Source organism: Delphinapterus leucas, chromosome 2 (genome assembly GCF_059928025.1).
Source record: "Delphinapterus leucas isolate spDelLeu-1000000601 "Yukka" chromosome 2, BTC_Dleu_Yukka2, whole genome shotgun sequence".
NCBI classification, from domain to species: domain Eukaryota; kingdom Metazoa; phylum Chordata; class Mammalia; order Artiodactyla; family Monodontidae; genus Delphinapterus; species Delphinapterus leucas.
In genome coordinates this window covers 142,151,341-142,174,613 of record NC_143130.1, presented here as the reverse complement: position 1 = coordinate 142,174,613, position 23,273 = coordinate 142,151,341, and the positions used below count along the sequence as shown (strand labels likewise).

General features: G+C 39.2%; 1 protein-coding gene and 1 pseudogene across 3 annotated transcripts in view; both read right to left on the bottom strand.

Moving 5' to 3' along the window:
• Positions 1-581: 581 nt before the first annotated feature.
• LOC149750308 (von Hippel-Lindau disease tumor suppressor pseudogene) lies at positions 582-11,800 on the bottom strand (annotated as a pseudogene). The gene has a single exon (XR_016392189.1). The product of XR_016392189.1 is annotated as a von Hippel-Lindau disease tumor suppressor pseudogene (transcript).
• Positions 11,725-23,273, bottom strand: part of SNAPC1 (small nuclear RNA activating complex polypeptide 1) — a 29,559-nt gene continuing 18,010 nt past the window's right edge. For both annotated transcript variants that reach the window (XM_022570427.2, XM_089907790.1), the window contains exons 9-10: positions 19,519-19,617; positions 11,725-16,914 (exon numbers count right to left, since the gene is read on the bottom strand). In XM_022570427.2, the coding sequence (XP_022426135.1) occupies positions 16,862-16,914; positions 19,519-19,617 (152 nt within the window). In that variant the 3' untranslated portion in view covers positions 11,725-16,861. The remainder of the gene's footprint in view (positions 16,915-19,518; positions 19,618-23,273) is intronic.

Here is a 23,273-nt window from a genome sequence, read left to right as displayed (position 1 = left end):
GCTCCCGGCCGCGCTCCTTTCCCACCACGTTCCCCGCTACGTTCTCGTTTCCGTCTCACCTTTTCCAATGTCCACCTCATCCTTGCCTCGACCTTCCTGCCTGCGGCTTGGCACCTCCAAACACTGGAAGGAGCAAAGCAGGAAAAGGGAGTTGAGAGTGGGAGGCGCCGCTCAGCCAGGTGCAGGACACTAATCTCCTGGCCCGAGAGCTCCTGGGAAACCCGCCCAACACCACCCTGGTAGGTTCCGAGGGTCCCGTGCTTCTCGTGTCAACCATCTGTTTTGTCTCCAGTGTGAAATCAGTGTCTGGCCCATAGTAGGCTCTCAGTAAATACCTGTTGGGTGGGTGGGTGAATGGCTATCTGACGGAGGCCTGCGTGAATAAACGAAGGATTGAATAAACGGCCAACTAACTGGATGCCACCTGGATGGGCAGCTGATTAACAGATGACCCCCGGCCCTACCCAGCCCTGCCAGCTGACTGTGAGCGGATCCTCGAGTACCCTGAATCAGACTGAATGAGCGAGCCAATGAATGAGTTTTGTGCCTCCCAGGCCCTTCGTGATTCGGGAGGGCTCCAAGCTGAAGCCATCTGTGAGAGATGTATAAGTGTTCCTGCAGTCCAGAGACCAATTTCCGATGGGCTCTTGGTATATCAGGGGGAGTGGTACCTGAGACCCCGCCCTGTCCCTGATGTAAACAATCAAATGACTCAAACATGTGTCCTGAAGTATATGGTGGCTATTTACTTCTTACAGACACATCTGTTTGATGCATTTGGGGAAGCACCTTCCACCCAATCAGTAGGGATCCCAGTAGGGATCACCCCAGCCCTGGGCTAGACACTGAGAAGACCCTGAAGTAAGGCAGGGGCAGAAGCAGCTCCCATTTGGCTGGGCAGACACAGAAAGCAACCAGGGAACAAGCCAGGACTCCTTTCTGATCCATCCACAGAGCACAGATGAGGGAGACATGGATATTCTGATTGGGCCCCATATCCAGAGCCAGTACATCTGAAGAGGGACTGAGAGCATCAATTTTCTGTTGTTTGTTTTTGATCGTTTTGTGTTTAACACAGGTGATTCTGAAGCACACTTATAATTAACCTCAGAGATCTGACTCATTTGGCTTTCACACCAACCCTCTGTGGTAGGCCCCAATGCAGAAAGACTTGAAATGGGTTAGATGGAGAACGGGGGGGAAAAAAGGATTAAATATGACCCTGGAGTTTTGAGGCTCACAAACCAGGAGGTTAAGCTGATTTGAGGGGGAAGATGGTGATTTGGGTTGAAGTCATTTGAAGGGTCAGTAGAACATTGGTGAGGTTCTTTATTCATTAATTGAGCCTACCTGTGTAAGTCAGAAAGAGGAAAAACCATAACTCAACGTATAAGTTCAATAATTGTTTTCTGAATGACCAGTTCGAAAGCAAGTTTATTAGCCTGGAGCCAGATGTCAGATGAGGAGGGTTAAGGAATAAGTAGACCTCAAAGAGGCAGAGGCCCTGGTATAGATAATTCTCTCCAAAAGTTTGGCAGTACAGGGAGTGAGGAATGGAGAGCTTCAGAGGAGAACAGGCTTCGGGTGAGATTGGTTTTTTGTTTTGTTTTTTAAGATAGAGGATTGTTCAGAAGGAAAGATACTTCTGCCCTTATATTCAAATATGTAAAAGAAAGAAATTCGCTTTTCTACAGCTAAGTTAATTTTCTGGCCCAAGTCTGAATTCCACCTATTGTTAGGAACCTTGATTTGAGTCAGTTCGCGATAAACTCCATCAATTCAGAGGCAATTCAGAGACTTCCCTCCCCACTTTTTCTTGCAGTTGTGGAAACATTTGGAGGAAAGGGTTATAAAGCATCAGGAATGTGAAGAGGTATTTGGCCCTCGGGCACCGTGTCCTCCCTGTGAGGGACCACTTGTCTGAATTTCAGAGCTCATCAGACCTCCTCAGTCAGGAATGACCCCCAGTTGTCTGTCCACGAGTGCGGCATCCATTGCTCTGTCCTCTTGCCCACACCCAAAGCCTCTCTGGGTCTGACTCTTTCTCCTTGACCTTCCCATTGATTTTGAGGGGAAAAAGCATGACGTGCCCATGCCATTCTGGGGAAACAGGGAAACCTGGGAAGGAGTCTCAGGCCTTTTCTAACAAGCCACACACACAATCACTTTTTTGTTATCATTCTTTTACTGTAGTGATGAAGAGGAACTCTGCATGGTTGGCCAACAAACAAGACGTGTTTAATATGGTGTTAGACAAAGATCCCCCTAAGTCTCAATTGCCCCAATCCATCTGTAAGTTCTATCATCCCCCACTGGTCATTAGCAATAGGACTTTTCTCTAAGAAGGTAAAAGGAATGAGTACGGGATGTTTTCACCTACATACAATGCATAAGGGTGGCTTAAACAGTAAGAACATTGTATTGTCTCCTATAGTGAGGAATCCAAAGGTGGGTGGTCCCTTGGTTAGTTTGGCATCTCAACAGTGTCAGTGGAAAGTCAGACTCCTTCCCTCTTCCTCCTCAGCCATTCTGAGTCTGTTGGCAGCAGTCCCCGCTCATGATCACAGTAAAATGAAACCTCATGTCCTCACAGGACAACTTTCCAAAAGGAGGGGGAAGGCATTCCTTCTCATCTCTCTCTGCAGTCAGGGAAGACAATCTTTTTAAAAAGCTTCCTCCATCAACTGTAGCTGCAGTGGAGGCTGGGAAAGCAAATGTCTGTTATTTTGAGTTTCTCTGACATGAGGTAGGTTCTGTCAACAAGGAAGAAGGGAGTAGGGAAGGGCTGTTAAGAATCTCTCCTCAGTTCTCTCCTCGATGACCCTTCCTCTCTCCATGGCCCAGGAAATCTGTCTCCCAATAAAAGGCTGGAAAAATGACTGTTAAAACATCCTGTTTTCTTGCAAATCTGTGTCTTGTATGTGGACCTTAGCTTTTGAAACTCAAAAGCCAAGGTTTTGGCCCATTTGAGTTCTCTACACAAACTAAGGCCACAGATGCCAAGGTCTACGAGCCACAACTACTGAGCCCACGTGCCACAACTACTGAAGCCCGTGCACCTAGAGCCCGTGCTCCGCAACAAGAGAAGCCACTGCAATGAGAATCCCGCGCACTACAATGAAGAATGTCCCCTGCTCGCTGCAACTAGAGAAAGCCTGTGTGCAGCCACAAAGACCCAACACAGCCAAAAATAAATAATAAATAAAATAAATAATTTTTTTTAAAAAGAGACATGGTAAATAAAGTTACATATTAGGAGTGAAAACTACCTAAGTCCATATCAAGCTAGGATTCCAACACACTTCCAAGGGGAGAAGAAGGAGCCACCGCAGAGAAAGGACCTGAAATACAGAGAAAGGTGGGAATAGGTTTTGAATGAGAGTGGCTGGCATCACCAGTGTACAGAGTTCCACCTTGGAGAGGAAGACGCATTTTTCGTCTCAGAAACTTAAGTTGAGGAAAACAGGCTGATGAAGGTCCTCTTTGTGGTTGGAAGAGGGAGGTTGAGGGAGTGCAGGCATGCTCTGTGGCCCCAGAGTTCTCTGTAACGTCGGACGCATGCTGAGTTACCAGGAAGGAAGGGAGCAGAGAGAGGGTTGAGGGCTTAGGACAGTGGGAACAGTTTAAACTGCCTCTGTTAGGAAGGTGAAAGGGAATCCAAGGGATGAATAGAAGAAAAGGACTTCCGGTCCACAGCAAGGACCCACCTGGAATTAGGCCTCGGGAGCCCAGGAAGCAAGACAGCCACGTGGACGCTTTCTCCAGCATCACTGGGGAAAGCAGGGGATGGAAGGAGATGGGACTTGAAGGAAGGCTAAAAGACAGAGGAATTCGAGGTCACCGTGTCCCCATAGCTACTAGCCACAGGGCTCAGTGGGTTGGAAGGATAAATGAAGCCACAGCAGGAGTGAGGAGGGACTGGGAGAATGCAGAGGCCCAGGGCCTGGAGCCCCTGAAAACCTAAGTAGGAGGACAGGCTCGAATGGCCTGGGAGAACGTTTGCTCTTGGGGCTGTGTATCCATAAGGGGAGTCGGGACAGGGAAAAGACTGGACCAACCATGTGTTCATAAAATGCTTTAGCTAAGGTGATTACTGAAGTATGATTGCTGCAGGGCTTTTCTGACTTTGCCATAATTGTGACTCAAATGTCACCATCCATGTTGCTTGAGTTCATTTCCAGAATAAGAAAGGACAAATACCTCTTATACACGCGGCGTACACGCGGCGTGGAAATCACCATAGAGGCCCTCTGAACCTTGACCTGTGACCACATCCTGTTGACTTTATCAGCACTCTGGCTATAAACAAGCCTGAGAGCAGGGAGCGGGGAGGGGCTGCAGCCACTTTCTGTGGGTCTGCATCACGGCAGAAACTAGTTTTGGTTGAAAAAGCTATTGCTTTGTCTCTTTGTTAGAGTAGGTGAAAATAGAAAAATTACTTTAACTATGATTTGTGCATGTAGCCTGCGAGCTTCTGAGCAATTGATCTGACAAGAGAAGAGAGAAGTTTTTGTTTTATGTAAAACTTGCCTTTGATTTTCATTTGGACTCTCTATTTGTCCTAAGCATCTGAACTCAAATACTTCAGAACATTCAGATATGATATGGATGATGGTAATAGACAGAGACAGCATTTTCAAAATAGGCATTAGATAATAAGTAGATCATGCTCTGATTTAACCCTTGCAAGTCACACAGGGAATGGGCAGAAGTAAGACAGGGCTAATCAGGTACAAGTCCGGTCCAGAAAGTGGAGGGAAAGCCTGGGTCCTGGCCCTGCAGTTTGGTGATTAAGTTCCCAGCAGTTGCTGGAGAGAATCAACGGCTTAAAATTAGAAAATCACAGCGCTTATGGTTGCCTGTCTCCCACTGCATTTGCCTCTTAGCTGGTCCATACATGATGCCAGGTAAACGTTGAAGAAATCTAAGGTGGAATTTAGAAGAGGTAAGGGAGAACAGCTAGTCTCAGGAAAAAGTAAGAGAGTCCAGGAACCAGGCAGAAAAATAGGTCAAAATGATGGCTTTGCTGTTCAAAACTCTTTATGAATGCAACATTAATTTTTTCTTTTTTTTTTTTTTTTGCGGTACGCGGGCCTCTCACTATTGTGGCCTCTCTTGTTGCGGAGCGCAGGCTCCAGACTCACAGGCTCAGCGGCCACGGCTCACGGGCCCAGCCGCTCCGCCGCACGTGGGATCTTCCCGGACCGGGGCACGAACCCGTGTCTCCTGCATTGGCAGGCGGACTCTCAACCACTGTGCCACCAGGGAAGCCCTCTTTTTCTTAATAGTGATGAAGGGCAGCTTATTTGTTTAAAGTACATTTTAGCACTTTTCTTTTTTAAGTAAAAAATACATAGTTATAGAAATAATACTAAAAAGCTCAAGCATCATATACGAACCCTGGGATCATGTATGCCTGGAGGAGGGGGAGTGCAGGGGCCAGAGAATGCATCCTAATTGTTCTCGATTTTTGCCAAAGGCGGGAGTCGGCCAACGTTCACCAAGTATGGGCCTCAGCGCAACGGGTCTAGAATCACCCCAAGAACTTGCTAAAAATGCATATTCTCAGACTCCAACCAGCACTTACTGGATCAGAAGCTGTAGCAGTGGGACCCTGGAACATGCATATTAAATGAGCTCCCCAGGTGTTTCCAACACAACCTAAAATTGGAGAACATTTGACCCAAGTAAGAGTTTTCTCACAGGGTAATAAAACTGCCTGGAGACCTGGAACTTCAGACCCGGGAGTTTCCGCTTTGGTCTTCTCTGACAATGGAGAGTGGAGGTATTGATAAGCTACTAAATGCTGAGAGATCAGCCACTAAGAAACAAAGGCAGTGCTAACAAACTTGTTCAATAGGGCTTCCCTGGTGGCGACACGGGTTCGTGGCCCGGTCTGGGAAAATCCCACATGCCACGGAGCGGCTGGGCCCGTGAGCCGTGGCCACTGAGCCTGCGCGTCCGGAGCCTGTTGCTCCTCAACGGGAGAGGCCACAACAGTGAGAGGCCCGTGTACCACAAACAAAAAAAACAAAAACAAAAAAACTTGTTTAATAAATGGCTCTTATTTAGATCTAAATACCTCTGTTTAAAAATGAAGTCCATTCCTTCTTTTTATCCTTCATAAAGATAAGAACTGATCACAATTCTCAGTAATTAATTCTTCATATCATAATAAAAAGCTCCAAGAGTTATGGGGCCACATAGTTGCTTTCTTGCCTCCAAGCTAAGTAACTTCGATTCTCTGTCAAAATACTTGTTTGTTTTAGCTAAAATAACAAGATATAATTTTTCAAATCTGTGTTTTATTTAAGGAATAACTCTTGGACAAGGAGGGAAGTATGGCTGTCAGGAAATAAAATACCCACTTCACTTTACCTCTGAGTATTTAATATTTTTTCCATTTGATATAAGAAAACAGAGCTGGATAAGTGTAAGGGGAAATGTAACTAAGTTTTAAAACATTGATCTGCTATAATAATATATTTCAAGGTAGAATAAAATTTATGGTTTTAGTAACTCATTTTTATCTCATTCTCCTTAGTTCTATTTTCTAAACCTTTAAACATCTTGACCTCTTGATCTTGTGCTTCCCTCTCACCAAACCATCCAGTTTCTCTCCTCAAGCAAACTTCTGAAAAGAGTGATCCATCCACAGTGCATCACTTCCAATTTAATCCTCGATACACTACTAAAATTCACCCTCTGAAAAAAAAAAAAATTCACCCTCTGTCTTAATGCATTCAGACTGCCATAAACTTGGTGCCTTAAAATACAAGCATTTATTTCTCACAGTTCTGGAGGCTGGTGGTTCCAAGATCAAGGCAATGGCACATTCAGTGTCTGATGAGAACTTGCTTCCTGGTTCACAGAGGGCCATCTTCTCACATGTGTCCTCACAGAGAGGAAAGGGAATAAGAACTCACTGGGGCCTCTTTTATAAGGGCACTAATCTCATTCATGAGAGCTCCACTCTCATGACTAATCACCTCCCAAAGGCCCCACCCACCTCCAAATACCATCACGTTGGGGATTAAGTTTTAACATGAATTTTGTGGGGACAGAAACATTCAACATTCAGTCTATAGCACCCTCAATAAAGACAGTGACTTTCTAATTGCCAAACTCAAAAGGATAATTTTTGGTCTTTATCGTATCATACTGCTGCCTATGATGACTAACTTACCACTCCCTCCTTGAAATTCTATTCCCTCAACTTGTGTGACACTTTGTTTTCTTACACTTCCTCCTGCATTTCATATCGTTATCAATAGTTCTTCTCCAAGGTCCTCTTCCCCTCAAATTTTCCTTATATTGGTGCTCCACCCTCAGTTCATTGCTCTATCCTCCACATTCCCTTGGTATCCTATCATCTCTCATGGTCTCAACAACCAATTCTTTGTAATATGTGTGCAATCTCCCCTGAGATTCAGACTCATATGTGGTGGTTAAAGCGTAGGTTCTGGAGCCAGACCACGTGGGTTCCAACAATGGCTTTATCACTCGGCAGCTCTGTGATCTTGGGCAAGTTACTTAACATCTTTGTGCCTTTGTTTCCTCTTCTCTAAAGTGATGATAAATTAATAACTCCTGGGACTCCCACTTCTGGCAGTATGACAGATCAGCTACTTTCAAAGGCTATTCTAACTCTTCCCAAATAAATTACTATAAAAATAATTATTCATACATTCCTGTGCTCACTAAAAAGTAAGGAAAATTTCCAAGGGGAAGATGAAAACAATGGGCTAAAATTAGAGCAGTGGCAGTAAGTCGTAAGCAAGTGGGATAGAGACCAGTGAAGCAGAGTTGAACTGCTAACTCTTGCAATCAAGAACCCAAACTTTGAGCCCAAACTTGAGACTCCAGGGATTTTAGAGGTACCAGATTATTACTATTCCTGGCTCACAGTAGTGTTCCTGACATTTTTTAAAACTATAAAACTTAAATCATTTATTGATCATTCACTTTTCTAAAAAACACAAACGTGAGAATAAAGATAAACATACCCAAGACTCACCAGCCCTTGCAGAATAGGAAGAAGCCTGGACAGACAGCATGCAAATGCTTTTCCTTATACCTAATGTCTGCACTTCCTCACACATTCTAGAGTCCCATGTTTTGTCACCTCTTGCAGGAGAAAGGAAACTGAAGCTACAAGAATCATGTATAAGAGGGTCACAACAACTTTAAGGCTTTTGATGCTAATGGCTGGTACATTCTAGTTTGCAACTCTGATAAACGATATTAAATAAGAACTGTCAAATACCTACTCCCAGCTAACCTTTATTGTCATTCTTTGAAACTGCATCTCTGGTACTATTTATGTTCCTTCATTGTAGCTGTTGTTTCTCCCAAAGCACAAACCCTAAAAGCCAGCAAAAAACAGCAAACGTAAGTCCCCTTTAAAGGGAAGCATCCCAAATTAGGCCCACCAGCTCCCACGTGTTAAATTCAAGAAAAATATGACCTCCAAATGAAAATTACCAAATACAGCAAGGATAGAACCAACCATGAGAGAGAGAGTTAGCAGAAACAACAAATAATAGACTGCTTTGTTCAATTTCAGATATTGAAATTATCAAGTACAGAATGTAAAATAATTATGTTTGAAATATCTCATGAAATAAATGATGAACTTAAAAAACTGATCAAAGAATGAGAAAGTATCAAAAATATCTAGGCAGATATAAATAAAACTCTCAGAAATGAAAAAACAAAGTGAAAATTTAAAACTCAGTGGATGGAGCCATGGCCTGGCTAGGACTTAGCTCCCCTTGGCACCAAGAATTCCAGCGTAAAGAGGCCTGCCTGGAAGGCCATGCCTCACTGGTTTTATTTCATGTAGTCACCCAGACTGTACAAATCGCTGGAGATACTCTCTTCATTTGATCAAAACTTGATGTCAGAAAGTGTGTAAATCCACCAAAGGACAAAGAGATATCTGACTATACAGCCCTGAGGAGACAGGCTACATTTTTCATTTTCTTCGCTGAAGCATTAAGTCCCAATTATGTGGAGTGCAGTTTTGTGAATGAATTATACTTGTAAATATAAGGGATTTTCAGAAAGAAAGCTAATAGAGTTATTTACTGGTACAGTAGGTATATGGGTAATTTTGTTGGTAATTCAATTTTTTTTTCCTTTACTTAGGACCATTTAATGTATCCAAAAAAGCTTTTTTTTTAAACTCAAAATAGATAAGATCACAGTCTCTTAAAAGCAATACATTTAATACATTCATAAGATTTCAAATGAGTGCATACATGCTATAGGCTTTCAATCTTCCTTGGACAACACAAAAAACACAGTACTCATATTGCAAGTTTTGACAGGAACATGAAATCTCATTTTGACACAAAGACAGGTTTAAAAAATAATAAAACCAACACTGAACTAATCGAGCACCAGAAGGCTTCCTTAAATCTTCCATCCTATCCCACTTTTGAAATCATATGGCTGCCTTCTATACCAGCATTTCTTCTTCCCTACCCAACAATTCGACAAAAAAATTACATAAAAAAAAATTATAGATGTGTCACTGAATGAGTACCACAACAGGCTAAAGAAAAAAAAAGCCCACTTATTTGTTGAATGTTGAAAGAGGAGAATAAGATTAGGTGGGAAAACTGTAAGGCCTTTGATTCATTCACTTCACTCTGATATAAGAGCACAGGAACTGTGCTCAAAGGAACTAATAAAGATGCCAAGAAATATCCCAACATTATTTATAAAAGGAAGGCTGCACTCATGTCTATGAAGAGCTTATAATACCATGGAAAAATATTTAAGTTATAAAGTTAAATGAGAAAGTAGAATACAAAACTTATACTCAGTATGATCTCAACTACGTAAAACCAAGCAAAAAAAAGGCTAAAAGTTCAAAATGTTAAGTTAGTGGTTGTATTTAAGTAGTGTACCTAATTGGATCTTTTCTCTTCCTTTATTTTTGTCTCTTCCAACACTTTCTCTACTGGGGAGTTTTGTTTTTTGTTTTTTGTTTTTTTTAATGATTAGCTACCAAAAAAGGATGCCTGATAGAAGTACTGAATTTGAGTTAATGAATTTAAGTCCAGCCTATAGGAAAGGATCTGTACATGTATAAAATTAGAAAACATTCCAGGCTACCCTCCAAATCCACAGTGTGTTAGCAGTAACTTCCGAGAGGCTGGAGGGCTTTGTCCTCTCCTCCAGCCAGGTGCAAAGTGGCACCAGATCCTGCCTGATGAAAACCTGCTGAATCGAACAAAAATGTCATGGATTTACAAAAAGGAACAGAAGTACCCACATTTGGCAAAAACCTATTTATAGTACAGGAGTAGCTCTTTAATACTATGATTAAACAAGGGGACGGCTATTTTCTCCTATCTTATGTGCAGATAGCAAGTTTCAAAAAAGCTATCATCAATAAGAACTGTGGAAAGCCAATCCTGGCTTAGAAACAGAAATAAAACAGCCCTGCAACAACAGTGGACAGAGAAAAGACACGATTTAGAAATTATAAAAATTGCTTTCTATAAAATTGATGCCCTTGAAAACATTCGTTTACTGTATATACTTTAAGGTCCCCACTACCACCCGTCCTCAAAAAACAGGGTGAAAACCTCTAATACTTTCTACCAAAGTAGCCACTGGTACGTTCATTCAACAAACACTGAGGGAAGGCTCATAACGTGCGAGGTACTGGAGCGTCAAAGGGCAGACGGATATGCCCCTGCCCCAAGGACATCTTGGTCTCTCAGAGCGGGACGCGGGCACATCACCAACCATGATACAGGAATGAAAAGCAGACGCCACTGCTTTCCTACAACTCAAGAATAAGCTACAATTCTCACTGAATTATTTACAAAAAGTCCTTACACAGAAACTTTCCTGACTCACTAGGAGGCAAAAATGCAACTACTTTCCCTTGATAAATACTTCTAGAAGGGACAGGCATTAAATTACATTTTGTGATATTTGCCCTTAAACATCACAGTGCCCAGTAGTGAGGTCAGTTAACTTTCTTTTAAGCAATGGAGCATTTTTACTCCAAGAATGAGACACTTTGAAGCCGAGAAAAAGTGACCAGCCCTAGATCTAGATCAAGACTTGTCAGGACTGTCAAAAGCCGAGATCCAGGAGTGTAAATTTCAATTAAAATCTTCAGTCTCCTCTGCCATCCACTGATTTTCAATATGCTCCTGGGGCAACCGCTCCAGGTCCTTCCACACATTTGGGTGGTCCTCCAAATCTTCGTAGAGGGATCTCACAATGTCCAGTCTCCTGTAATCCTCAGGCTTGACTAGGCTTCGCACAACCTGGAGGCACCACTCTTTCAGGGTGTACACTGGTAGTGTGATGTTTGCAAAAATAGGCTGTCCATCAACATTGAGAGACGGCACAAACAGCTCGGTTTGGTTACCTAGAAGCCCATCAGATGTCCCAGCAGCTAGGAAGACCCAAAGATGACCCCGGTAGCTATGGATTCGGCGGCCCATGCTGGGGGGCAGCGTCAGGTAGGGCTGCACCTCGCCATCGAAGTTGAGCCACACGGGCAGCACCACGCGCGGGCTGCGGTTGTAGATGACGACCTGGGACGGCTCGCGCGTGTTCACTGAGCGCAGCATCGGCCACGGCCGCCCTGCCTCTATCTCCTGCCCGGAGCGGGGCTCCTCCGGGTGGTACTCTTCCGGGCCAGACTCCTCCGCGCCGGCCTCGGCCTCTTCCGCGTTCCCCCGCTTCCGGGGCACTACCTCCCGGAGCCTAAAACTCGGTAATTCAATATTTTGTCGGGTGTCAATGGTAACACTAAAGAAAATAAGCTATGTCTTTCGATTGGTTGATTAATCTTTATACACAGAATGACTTTCTAGACATATGGCCTCTAAATAAAGGACAAGGTATTTCATTTTTAAATGTAATACCATTAGTTTCTGCTGAGAAAATTTTATAGGCAACAAGTTGAAGTTTACAGAGATAATACCTTCAGTTAACCAAGTATAATAGTATAGACAATGTATCAGTTATACTGCAAGAGACTAGGAAACTATGAGCTAATCAACTATTTAAAACATTTAACAAAGGCAGAAGAGTTAACAAATTTGAGACTCTAGCAAAATTCATTTCGGTTAAATCATTTACACTATATGAAGTTCAACAAATTATGTGGGTTAACTGAAAACAGTTAACTGAAGCTAACATAGCCCAATTCATTACGTATTATGGTGATAAGGTATCTGAAATCAACCTGTAGATAATTATATGAAAGCTTTTTTGTCATTTATCTTAAATAAGACTTTTTAAAGCCTCATATTGAAGTGCTTGTAAGAAAAGCACTTTTTTATGTGAAGGGAGAAGCTGGGAAACATAAGTAGGCACATGACGACTACAGAGCAGGGGATATCCACAGCTATCAGAGCTGCTGCGCCCACAAGACAAAGCACCATTTTACCAGCCATGGCTCTGATGAGGCGGTCGCCTTCCTGTCCTCTGTAATCTTAAAATAAGCCTCCGGCAGTTAAGATAACGTGAATGTGCCTTTGTTCCTTGCAGCTAAATAGGATCCTGTCCAGACTGTTCTTAAAAAATCCAGACCCGCCGTATACAGCATATTAAACCAAATAATTCAAGCATAAGAAACACCACATAGGGGCTTCCTTGGTGGCGCAGTGGTTGGGAGTCCACCTGCCAACGCAGGGGACACGGGTTCGAGCCCTGGTCCGGGAAGATCCCACATGCCGCGGAGCAAAAAAGCCCGTGAGCCACAACTACTGAGCCCACGTGCTGCAACTACTGAAGCCTGTGCGCCTAGAGTCCGTGCTCTGCAACAAGAGAAGCCACCGCGGTGAGAAGCCCACACACCGCAACAAAGAGTAGCCCCTGCTCGCTGCAACTAGAGAAAAGCCCACACGCAGCAAGGAAGACCCAACACAGCCAATAAATAAATAAATAGATTAAAAAAAAAAACCACATAAAAGGGGGTTATACAATGTGCAATGAAAATTACTACATAGTTGTTCAAAAGATAAATGAAAAGTGAGAAGTTAAGCACCCACAGAGTCTTCTCAATGCCATTTTAAAAAGCAAGCATTCTTCAAACTGTAATTTAATTCAAGAATCAAGTGTAGGTTGGGAAGCATTAATAACTCTGCTTATTTTCCTAGGTTCTTTATCTCAAAGCAAGAGTAATTTTCAGCCCATAGAGTTCATTTTTAAAGATACCTCAATTAAATATATTTTCTCTATATATACGTGTGAATCTTCTTGTCATAACTGAAATAGGTTATTAGAAGAGGCTATATAGTGTACCTAATTCAACTTGATAAAAACAGATCCTCCTTGTCAATCGAACCATGAGAGCTTTGTCTCCCATCAATCTGAGGATCTGTGTAAACACAAGCTTTCAATCATTACTCCTTAAGAAAAATCACCTCAAAAATCACATTAACCACTAATAATCACTTTCGTTTCCATGACATCCAAGTACTTTTTAAAAGCTTACACTTTCCAGCTGTAATTATTTTGAAGTTTAGCATTCATATCTTTGCATTTTTAAAGCAATATGCAGTTCTTAATATTTTTGAAAAGTCAGTAAATGGTTCTGTATTATCTTGAATTTACAGCTGACAAAAGGATTTAGACAAAAAGAGATGAATTTCTCAAGGACACACAATGAATCACTGACAGAACCAGGATAGAAATTTTTTACTTTCTAGCTTCTAGGTCAGAAAGTTACAAGTATTCAAACCATTTGGATAAAGTTTTTTAATGCATTTCCCTGTCTTATCACTGTTCTGGAAATCCCTGTAGAAGACAAAAATCTTTGCCTAAAAGTTGGTTCAGTATCTCCTCTGGCAGTACAAAATAATTTGCAGATGGTACAACTGTATCTGTTTCAGGGAACAAGCACTTTAACAGACTGTTAAGGAGACTGGGAATGTTTCCTCACATTAAATACATCCACTCACAGTTAGGAAACCTTTGAGGCATTAAGAGAAAGGGGTTATAAACCCAGATGGGATCTTAGATGAGCTTACAACCACGTAAACTCATAACAGTACCAGAAAACAAAGACAACACGCTATGATTTCTTATAGAGAAGTGCACATTTCCAGGGTAGTTTTCTTCTGAAGAAATAAACTATAATAAATTATTTTATTTTCCAAGTGAAAAATATTCCCCTAATAAGCATCCATACAAGCTCCATTTTCTTTATGGCTACACTTCTTTTATTCATTGTTTTTTTTTTTATAGATACCCCAAGTAAACCTGGTATCTAACACTAAAACTATTTATGAGTTTTCTACTCTGAACAATACTTCCATATATTAAGATTTCTGAAAGTAAAGTGGTATGGTTTTAAAATGTAGCTTGTGTTTATGACCACTGCCACAACCCCTCTTCTCCCACAAAACATTAATTTCATAAATATTTAATATTAAAATCATGTATTTACAACTTGGTGCCATTTTATTATAATCAAGTTGACAATACAAATAGCTTACTTTAATAGGTAACCAGTATTTGGACACCATATTTTAATTCTGAAAATCCACTGTTAAACACAAATATTTTCTATTTGAACTCTGCCCAGTAAGCTTCAATTTCACATCTAAAGCAAATCTATCAAGTGCTTCACACCCTATCTTCAAAATATATTCATGAAAAATTTGCTATCAGCTAAAGCACTACATTGTCATATGTAACCATATAGCAAGTCACATCAGCTTAATCCAATTTTGTTACTTTTTGTCAATTTTCTACATTTTCTGCTCTTAAGATCCTGGCTGTATTCAACTGTCAACAATTACAAAGATTGATAACCAGTGTAATGGAGGGTCCCTTGCAAATACTGTTAGTAGGAATGTAAACTGGCAGGCTTTTTGAAGTTCAATTTGGCAGTAATTAACAACATTTTATATACACACAGTGTTTAACAAACAAATTTATGTGTACATTAGGTTTATCCAACAGAAATACCAACCTGAGTGAGACAAGATATACACACAAAGATCAATGCAGCATTGTTTGAAATAGTGAAAAATGAAACGAAACTGTGCAGAAGTTAACAGAGCAGGCCTGAGACTGCTGTCCTAAGAAGGCTTTCTTTGCAAGGTTGGTCCTAGGCAAGAGTCTGCTAACTTGGCAGGTAAACAGTTCTCCACACTGATATAAAGCTTTCCCTAAAGACCCACACCTGGGTAAATGAAGGCATCATGGAACTGATGTACTACATAACCCAGACTGCCCCGCACCTGAGGCTCAACTGGTTTCAGATAAACTTTCCTTACTGTTTAAGCCATTCTGAAGTGGGGTTTTACTTCTTGCAGTCTGGATTTCCATCTCTGTTGGCTTACAAAAAACGACTCTGAAATTATAGGCCAGAGCCCTGTATCTGTACCCCAGATGGATTACTAACTCTGTGAATGTGGACAAGGCACTTACCATCCAGAGGTACAGTTTCTTCACTGTACAAGTGAAATACCTTTTAAAAGTGCTGTTGTGAAAAAAATAAGAGGGCAACTCACTGTGCTAGCTGTACAATGTCTGTAAACTTTAATGTTTATACAAATCCTAGCAAATAACCTGGTATACAAGTGGCCAATAATGGATCACAATGTTAGAATATTTAAACCCCAATGTTAGAATATTTAAACCCCAGAAGCTCTGCCCAATATCCACATCATGAAAACTGCCCTATCTGTTAACAGAAACATCTGAAGTCAAGGAAAACAAGGGAAACAGCCAAGGGAAACAATTTTGTTTCACGGCTAATGTGACAGCACAGATTCTAATAAGCGAAGTTTTGTCTGGGCTAGTGTTAGTCTTTTGATTTTAAAAGATTACACACGTTTTCACTCACGGGGCATTTGTAGAATTCCTGAATATACCACACTGGAAAACAACATGGAGTTTAATCAATTTTAAGACAGGCTGAGCCGGCCACATGATGTGAGATGGTCTGCTATCAGCAGCAATTCAAACACCACGGCTAAAGCAATCTCCGTTTAAATCTCTCAAATGATAAATTAACAGAGAGGCACAGTCATGAAGCTATTGAATTTTTTTCTTTAAGTACCAACTTTCTGTACCAGACACATTCTGAAATGTACATTACCACTCTTTTTTATTAGGTTTTATTAGAAATAATCAGTATTTAAATGTTGTACCTAAACAATGTATTGAGTAATCATATTATATGTATAACTGGACAAATACATACATATATCTATACCTACACAAACATACATGTATACATATAGACATGTTAGGCCAAAGAGAGCTTAAAAACAAGCACAAAAGAATACTTAATTGATTACAGAAGTAGAAACTGAGCTTCCTAAGTTATCAATCACATAAGTTACTGACCATATAAGTTTCAAACATTAAAAAAATAAAGCAAACGAGGCAAAAACTTTATTGCACTTAACAACGTAATATATAAAATAGTTAATATACATCATAAACAAACATTACCAAACTAGATATAAAATAATTAGCCATTTACATATAATAAACATTAATATTTCAAGAAAAAAGATTTTAAATAGAATAGCTAACACTTCCAGAACTGTACTAAGAGAGTATAATAGCACAAAAAAGTTGTAGGAAATAGCAATAATCTGCAAATAACAGAATTATTTCTATTACATTCTAAATCCAAATTTTATCATTTATGCATATTTCACAAAAGATGTTAAAATTAAATTTTAGAGTAATACTCTAATTTTTTTGTACTTTTATTCTAGAACTATATTAAAGTATTGACATTTCAAAGAAATACCTACAGCTTCCCAGAATTATTTTTAATACTGGCAGTCTTCCTGTTCAATACACAAAATATACATCTTTTCTTCTGTCAGAAAGCTCAAAATTAAGTACTCTACACCAGGCTCTTTGTTCTGTGTTTTCTTCTCCTCTTGGGTGCAGTGAACTCTAAAGACAAAAAATTAAGAAGCCTGTCAGGTCTAAAAAAATATAATACTTAATTGATAATACACAATTAAACTATATAGGTTGGCATAATAATAAGAACACCTTCACAGCAAAGATACAAGAAATCTTAAACCTGACATATACATGACTTTTATCCTTCAAAATGATACTGCAGTTGTAAACTTACTACTGGAGATCCTAATCACCCTAATGCTACTTGATAATAAGCTACTCTGAGGTTGTTTCATAGGGGTATGCCCTCCCTATAGTTAGCACGGGCCCAGTATGCCAGAGCTGAAAGGTATCTGGGCCAGTGCTAAAAGAAAGTGACTAAGATTTCAATTGCTTTCCGATTAAACCTGAAAATGTAACCCACAACAGCAGTACCATACATCTTTTTGGCTAACATGGCAGATGCCATGACCAACACTCAAGTAAGTGTCCATCTAGAAACAGCTGTGAGCCTAGAAGTTACTGATCATTAAAAACAAAGCAAATAACAGAAGACACAAAAACATGAAAATTATGGAAGACGTAAAAGAAAGGAATATTCCCCTCCAATGAAAACTGAAAGGAGAGTGACAGGAAAAGGAATGAGAAAAGACAAAGAAAAAATTAAGAAGAAAAAGAAAATAGATTCCTGGAAAGAAGCGGCAGCAGGCCAAGAGAACGACGTCCAGAGTAAAGCAAGTCAGAGGCCTGGAGGAGACTTCTTTTAAGAAGATGACACTGATAAAATGCCTAATGTGCTCTAGTGTTTCAAGGGGAGATTTATACACTGAGGAAGAGTTTGGGGGGTAAATTAGTGATAAATACATAAAGAAACAAATTAATAAGGCAAAAAAATTATTAACTCTTTAAGGCAAACAATAAGTGTTCCGATTAAGGGAGAATCATAGTATATATCACATGGCCCTGCTGCTAATAATGTTTTGTAAAATGCTGAATACTGATATAACTAAAATAATAACCGTACTGAGAGGGTGGGTGATAGGAAGTATCATGTGTTTGGATTGGGAGGTAAAGAATACATAAAATTATTATATTGTAACATCTTTGTATGGTGACAGATATAACTAGACCTGTCATGGTGATCTTTTTGTAATGTATAGAAATATCGTATCACTAAGTTGTGCACCTGGAACTATCATAGTGATGTAGGTGAACTATACTTCAAATAAGAAAAAAAAGAATACATTAAGGAGAACTAAATCCTTGCCTCCCTCAATAGATAATTCATAGAACTGAAACGTGAATAAGTGACAATATAAACATGTTATTTAGAAACATGGAGATCAACACCAAAATAATTATAAAAGAGTTGTCTCTAGGGAATAAAAAATGGGAGTCAGAGTCAGAAGTCTGTGGTAATGAGTATTATAAAACTGTTCATTGTTAAATTCTGTGCTTATGTAATTATGATTTAATAAAAACCAAATTTTTAAAACTCACAAGTTGATAGATTTTAGAATGGGACTGGCCAGGCAGCCATAAAGGTATACATGTGTTTGATTGTTTACTCACAATAAAAGCTACCAGACAAAACTAGAAAGCAACTACAGTCTGAAACTCACAAGATTATAAAGGACCGTTTTATGCTGACATAAGCAAATCACAGAAGCAACTCAGATTTCTGAAGGAACAAATACTCTCTTTTAATTGTCTTTGTCTTCTATATGTTTCCATAGCACCCTGTTTCTTTACTACAAGGTACTGTGTTGTTTTTCTGCACACTAAACTGTAAGGTCCTCTGGGGCACAGACTGATCTGATTCATTAAACAGTAGTTACTTAGGTCCACTATGAGCCACTCCCTGTGCTCAGATCTACACTCACTGTGATCAAAATAAAATGGTCCTTAAACTCTTCTACTATATATCTTTATATTCCCATACCTACCTAAGCACTTGAAACAAAATAGGCACTCAATAAATGCTTGCTGAATAAATACAGCGCCAAAATGAAAAAAAAGTCATTAGGCAGATTCTTAATATACATTATGTTCATTATCATTGATGGATTACCAATTACCAAGCCTAGCCTGCTATGTATAACTTATTCTGTACATTACTGTAATTATTACTAGAGATAATAATTATTTAAACTACTGTTTAACAAATACTATAAACAAATTAAGATCACAGCAATGCAAAAAGATGTAGCTATTTTAATTCATGTTGTGCAATTTACCACTTAGTTACAATCATCTCATAGGTGAAAATTTTACATTTACTAGAATTTGAAATTAAGTATTTTTTAACAATAAAATCTTTTAAAAAGTTATATACAGTAATTCACATTTTGTGACCTTTGCCCTTTGTTAGAAATACACTTCAGACACCATCACAATTATGGATATTCATTTACTAATAATGATATTTTCCCTATCCTTCACCTCTCACCTGGACTGACCGCTGCCTCTCCATATCCATTCATTTACTGTATTATCACTTACTTTTAAGTGTCACGATTAACAGTCTGATCAACGCTAAAATTCTCCAATGTACCAAAGTTAAAGCATCACAGGAACACACAGCCAACTGTCATGCTCTTCAAGGGTTCTAAACGATGCTCTGCAAGTAGTCTGATAAAATTTCATCTGTACCTGTTTCACTAAAACTTTCATTCTCCTCTTCCTCTTCTGTAATTACAGGCATACTCAGACTTAAAGATTTATCTTCCGTATGTACATTTTGCATGTCACCTGGAAATAGTTGAAAAAATGATTTTATATGAAAACAAAGAATGCTAATCTTTGAAAAAAAATTTTATATAAATAATGACATTATTATAATAACAAAAATTAGATATTTAAACTAAAAGCTAAAATTGTAATGGTAAACAGAAATATGCATATAAAACTACCTATCTTTTTTAAAAGTGTTAATAAATTTATAATATATTTATACCTGTGTTTTGAAAACACTCTCTAATCCTTCCATTAAAGTAAATAGAGGAAAAGGGAAGAAACAAAATTAGCCAAACATAGATATATTATTCAATCTTTATCACACACAGCATAGGTTATATCTGCAGACATCAGGGAATAATCATGTGTATTACTTCAATTTTATTAATTAATCACCAATGTAATTCTAAAGTTAATAGCCCTGTTTTTTTTTTTTAAAGACTGATATGGATTTAATGACAAATATTCCGTATTGGTTGCTGAACACCAGAATGCTGTCCAAGGAACTATCATTAAATAAAACAACCTGAAAATAAGGCAATTCTCACACACACAAGTGCACACACACACACACACACACACACAAAACCTGTTACTTTTAGGATCATTAAATTATTCACTATTTTAACAAACAGCTGTGAAATCACATTACAGTGAAAGAAAATGTGCACAAACTTCACAAACACAGTTCAGATTGTCTATGAACACAGGTTCTTAATTTGTACTTTTTCACATATGTACAGCCTCCTGATCTTGAAGAGGCCACGTGATAGCCTTGTTTTTGAATGCAGACACACTTTACTGTATCACCACATATGTTCTACAAGATATATTTCTCTTAGTCAAAATTTCCCAGTAACTTTCCATTTTCCAAAACATTGGAGGTTTTCTACATCAACTTTCTGTTGCTTGAAGAAATATCCTAATCAAATTATCAAACACCGTTGTCCTATCAGGTCTCACTGAGCACATAACTTCCTTGTCCCAGTAGCAACCGCCCCCCACAGTCACTCTTTGATCTTTATGCTTCTCCACAACACTTACACCACCTCATATCTTAATATATAATACATAGTAAATGTAAGCTTCACAAGGATAGACTCTGGTTTGTTTAGGTTGATGTATCCCCAGTACTTAGAAAAGTGCCTGCCATATACTAGAGCCTCAATAAACTATAAATATGGATTCAACTATCTTATAACACAGTATTTCACAGAGTATATATGTTAATAAGTACCTGCCAGCACAGGAGACAAGAAATTAAATGAAGATGAGTTTAAGCTTTCTGCTCTGAACACATGTATTCTGGGATCTTAATGGGATGCAGATTTTATGGAATGAATAGATTGCTCTAGATGCAATTGAGTAAACTGTAGCAATAAACTTCCATTTTAAATGCAATTCAAACTTAATAAAATAATACCAATTTCCCATTAAGTTATTAAAATAGAATTTTACCTTTACTTGGAAGTCCTAAGTATGAGATACAATAATTTTTTTACATGATTTTTAAGATGACAGATAATATTTTAGGAAATCTATTTCCATATCTAATCACATTTTTGGCAGTGGAGGGGGGTGGATTTTGAACCTATAAAATTTTTCAGTTGTTCACAAGATTATAATCAGTACAATCTACCTCAAATTACTAATATTGTTCTTTATAATCTTGTACCATGGGCATCCATATCAACTATTAATGATTTTTTTAAATCCACATTTACAACCTAACAGAATCTATCCAACAATGTCAAGGGAAGGATTTCTGAGTTAAAAACTGTCACTGAGAAAAAAAAACCTTCATCTAGTCACATGATGATTAACTACATTTTGAGATCTATTTCTACATTAAATGAGTAAGTTTAAAAAAGAAAATCAGGGCTTCCCTGGTGGCACAGTGGTTGAGAGTCTGCCTGCCAATGCAGGGGACACGGGTTCGAGCCCTGGTCTGGGAGGATCCCACATGCCGCAGAGCAACTAGGCCCATGAGCCACAACTACTGAGCCTGCGCGTCTGGAGCCTGTGCTCCACAACAGGAGAGGCCACGATAGTGAGAGGCCCGCGCACCATGATGAAGAGTGGCCCCTGCTTGCCACAACTAGAGAAAGCCCTCGCACAGAAATGAAGACCCAACACAGTAAAAATAAACTAATGAATTAATAAACTCCTACCCCCAACATCTTCTTTAAAAAAAAAAAAAAGGAAATCAGTGTTCTAAAAGCTCTGAAAAACAAAATACAATGCTTCACCCACTTATCACGTAGCCAGGAACCAAGAAGTGACCACAGAACTTCAAGATGTTTATCTCAAAGTCCACATATTAAATAAAAGCTCATGAACTTCAGTCACAGATATGTTCCTCAGGCCTTTATCCAGAACATAATTACATTTATTTATGTATGAACAATGGCAAACCCATTTCTTAAAACCAGTGCAGTTAAGAAGCAGCAAAAAGGGAAAAAAATTGTTACAAGCCTGCACACTGAGAACAGAATGAAGACACCTACCACAACAAATGTGACAGAAAAACATAAGAACTGACGAAGTCCTGCAGCACAAAGCCGTAAGTATAAAGGTCAACTGCCCCACACACTTAAGCTATTTGATAGGATCATTATATTACAAAACCCAGTAAAATAACATGCTAATGATGATAACCTTGAATCATAAAGAGAAAACTAAATTATGTTCAGCATACATTGTTCTAGAAAATAGGAGAGCATAAAATACATGTAAAAAATAATAAATGCACATTGTAGAAAACAAGAAACATAGAGAGAAGAATGTAGCATGTTTTAGAAAGATATCAACCAGAATAATTAACCGTTTAAAAAGTAAATTTTGACATTTAAATAATTAACCTCAGTTATCCACACAACTAATTCCTCAGAGGCTGTCAGTTCAATAGTTTTACTCTGCTCGAAGCTAATCATGTGGAATGCAATGATAAGTAATAGACAATTGCTCAATCTCAATACATACAACTATAGGACATGCAGCTAGAATACAACAATTACTTAAGTGCGTGTCTAACTGGAGCTCCAGATCCACATTTCCAATTACCCGAGAGACAGCAAATATGGCAGTTAAAGATTCAGACTTGGATTCAAACAGACTGCCATTCAAGTCTCAGCTCTATTTATTAGTTAGGTGACCTTGGACGTGTGAAAAAAGTTCGGCAGATAATAAGTTACATAAATAATAGCTGTTATCATCTTCACCATCATGTATCACCATTACTATTACTGATGTTCTTCCAGAAGCATGTGTGTTATGTTCTAGGAATGGTGAACAGGTATAGTTGAAGCCTTAAATAATACAAACTTGGGTAAATCCTATCAATATACTTGAGCACCTATTTACGTGCTAGACAGCTGTTACAGAAATTGAGCCTAAAAAGGCAGATTGGGGCAAATTCTTCCCCCAAATGAAATCTTCATTCTGTGATCCTTATTCTATTAAAGTCACAACATCCCCCAGTTGCTTAGGCATTAAGCATCTTTGTCTCATCCCTCTCCACCAGCCTAAATATTTGGTTACCTGTAGATATCCACTGGCTTTCCTGTTAATCTGCTTGTCTAATTCCTACAGCCACCTGGCCAGATCCTCATTACTCCTTAACAGCCTTTTATTTAGTGTTCCTATTTTCAGTTTGTTCCCACCTACCTTCC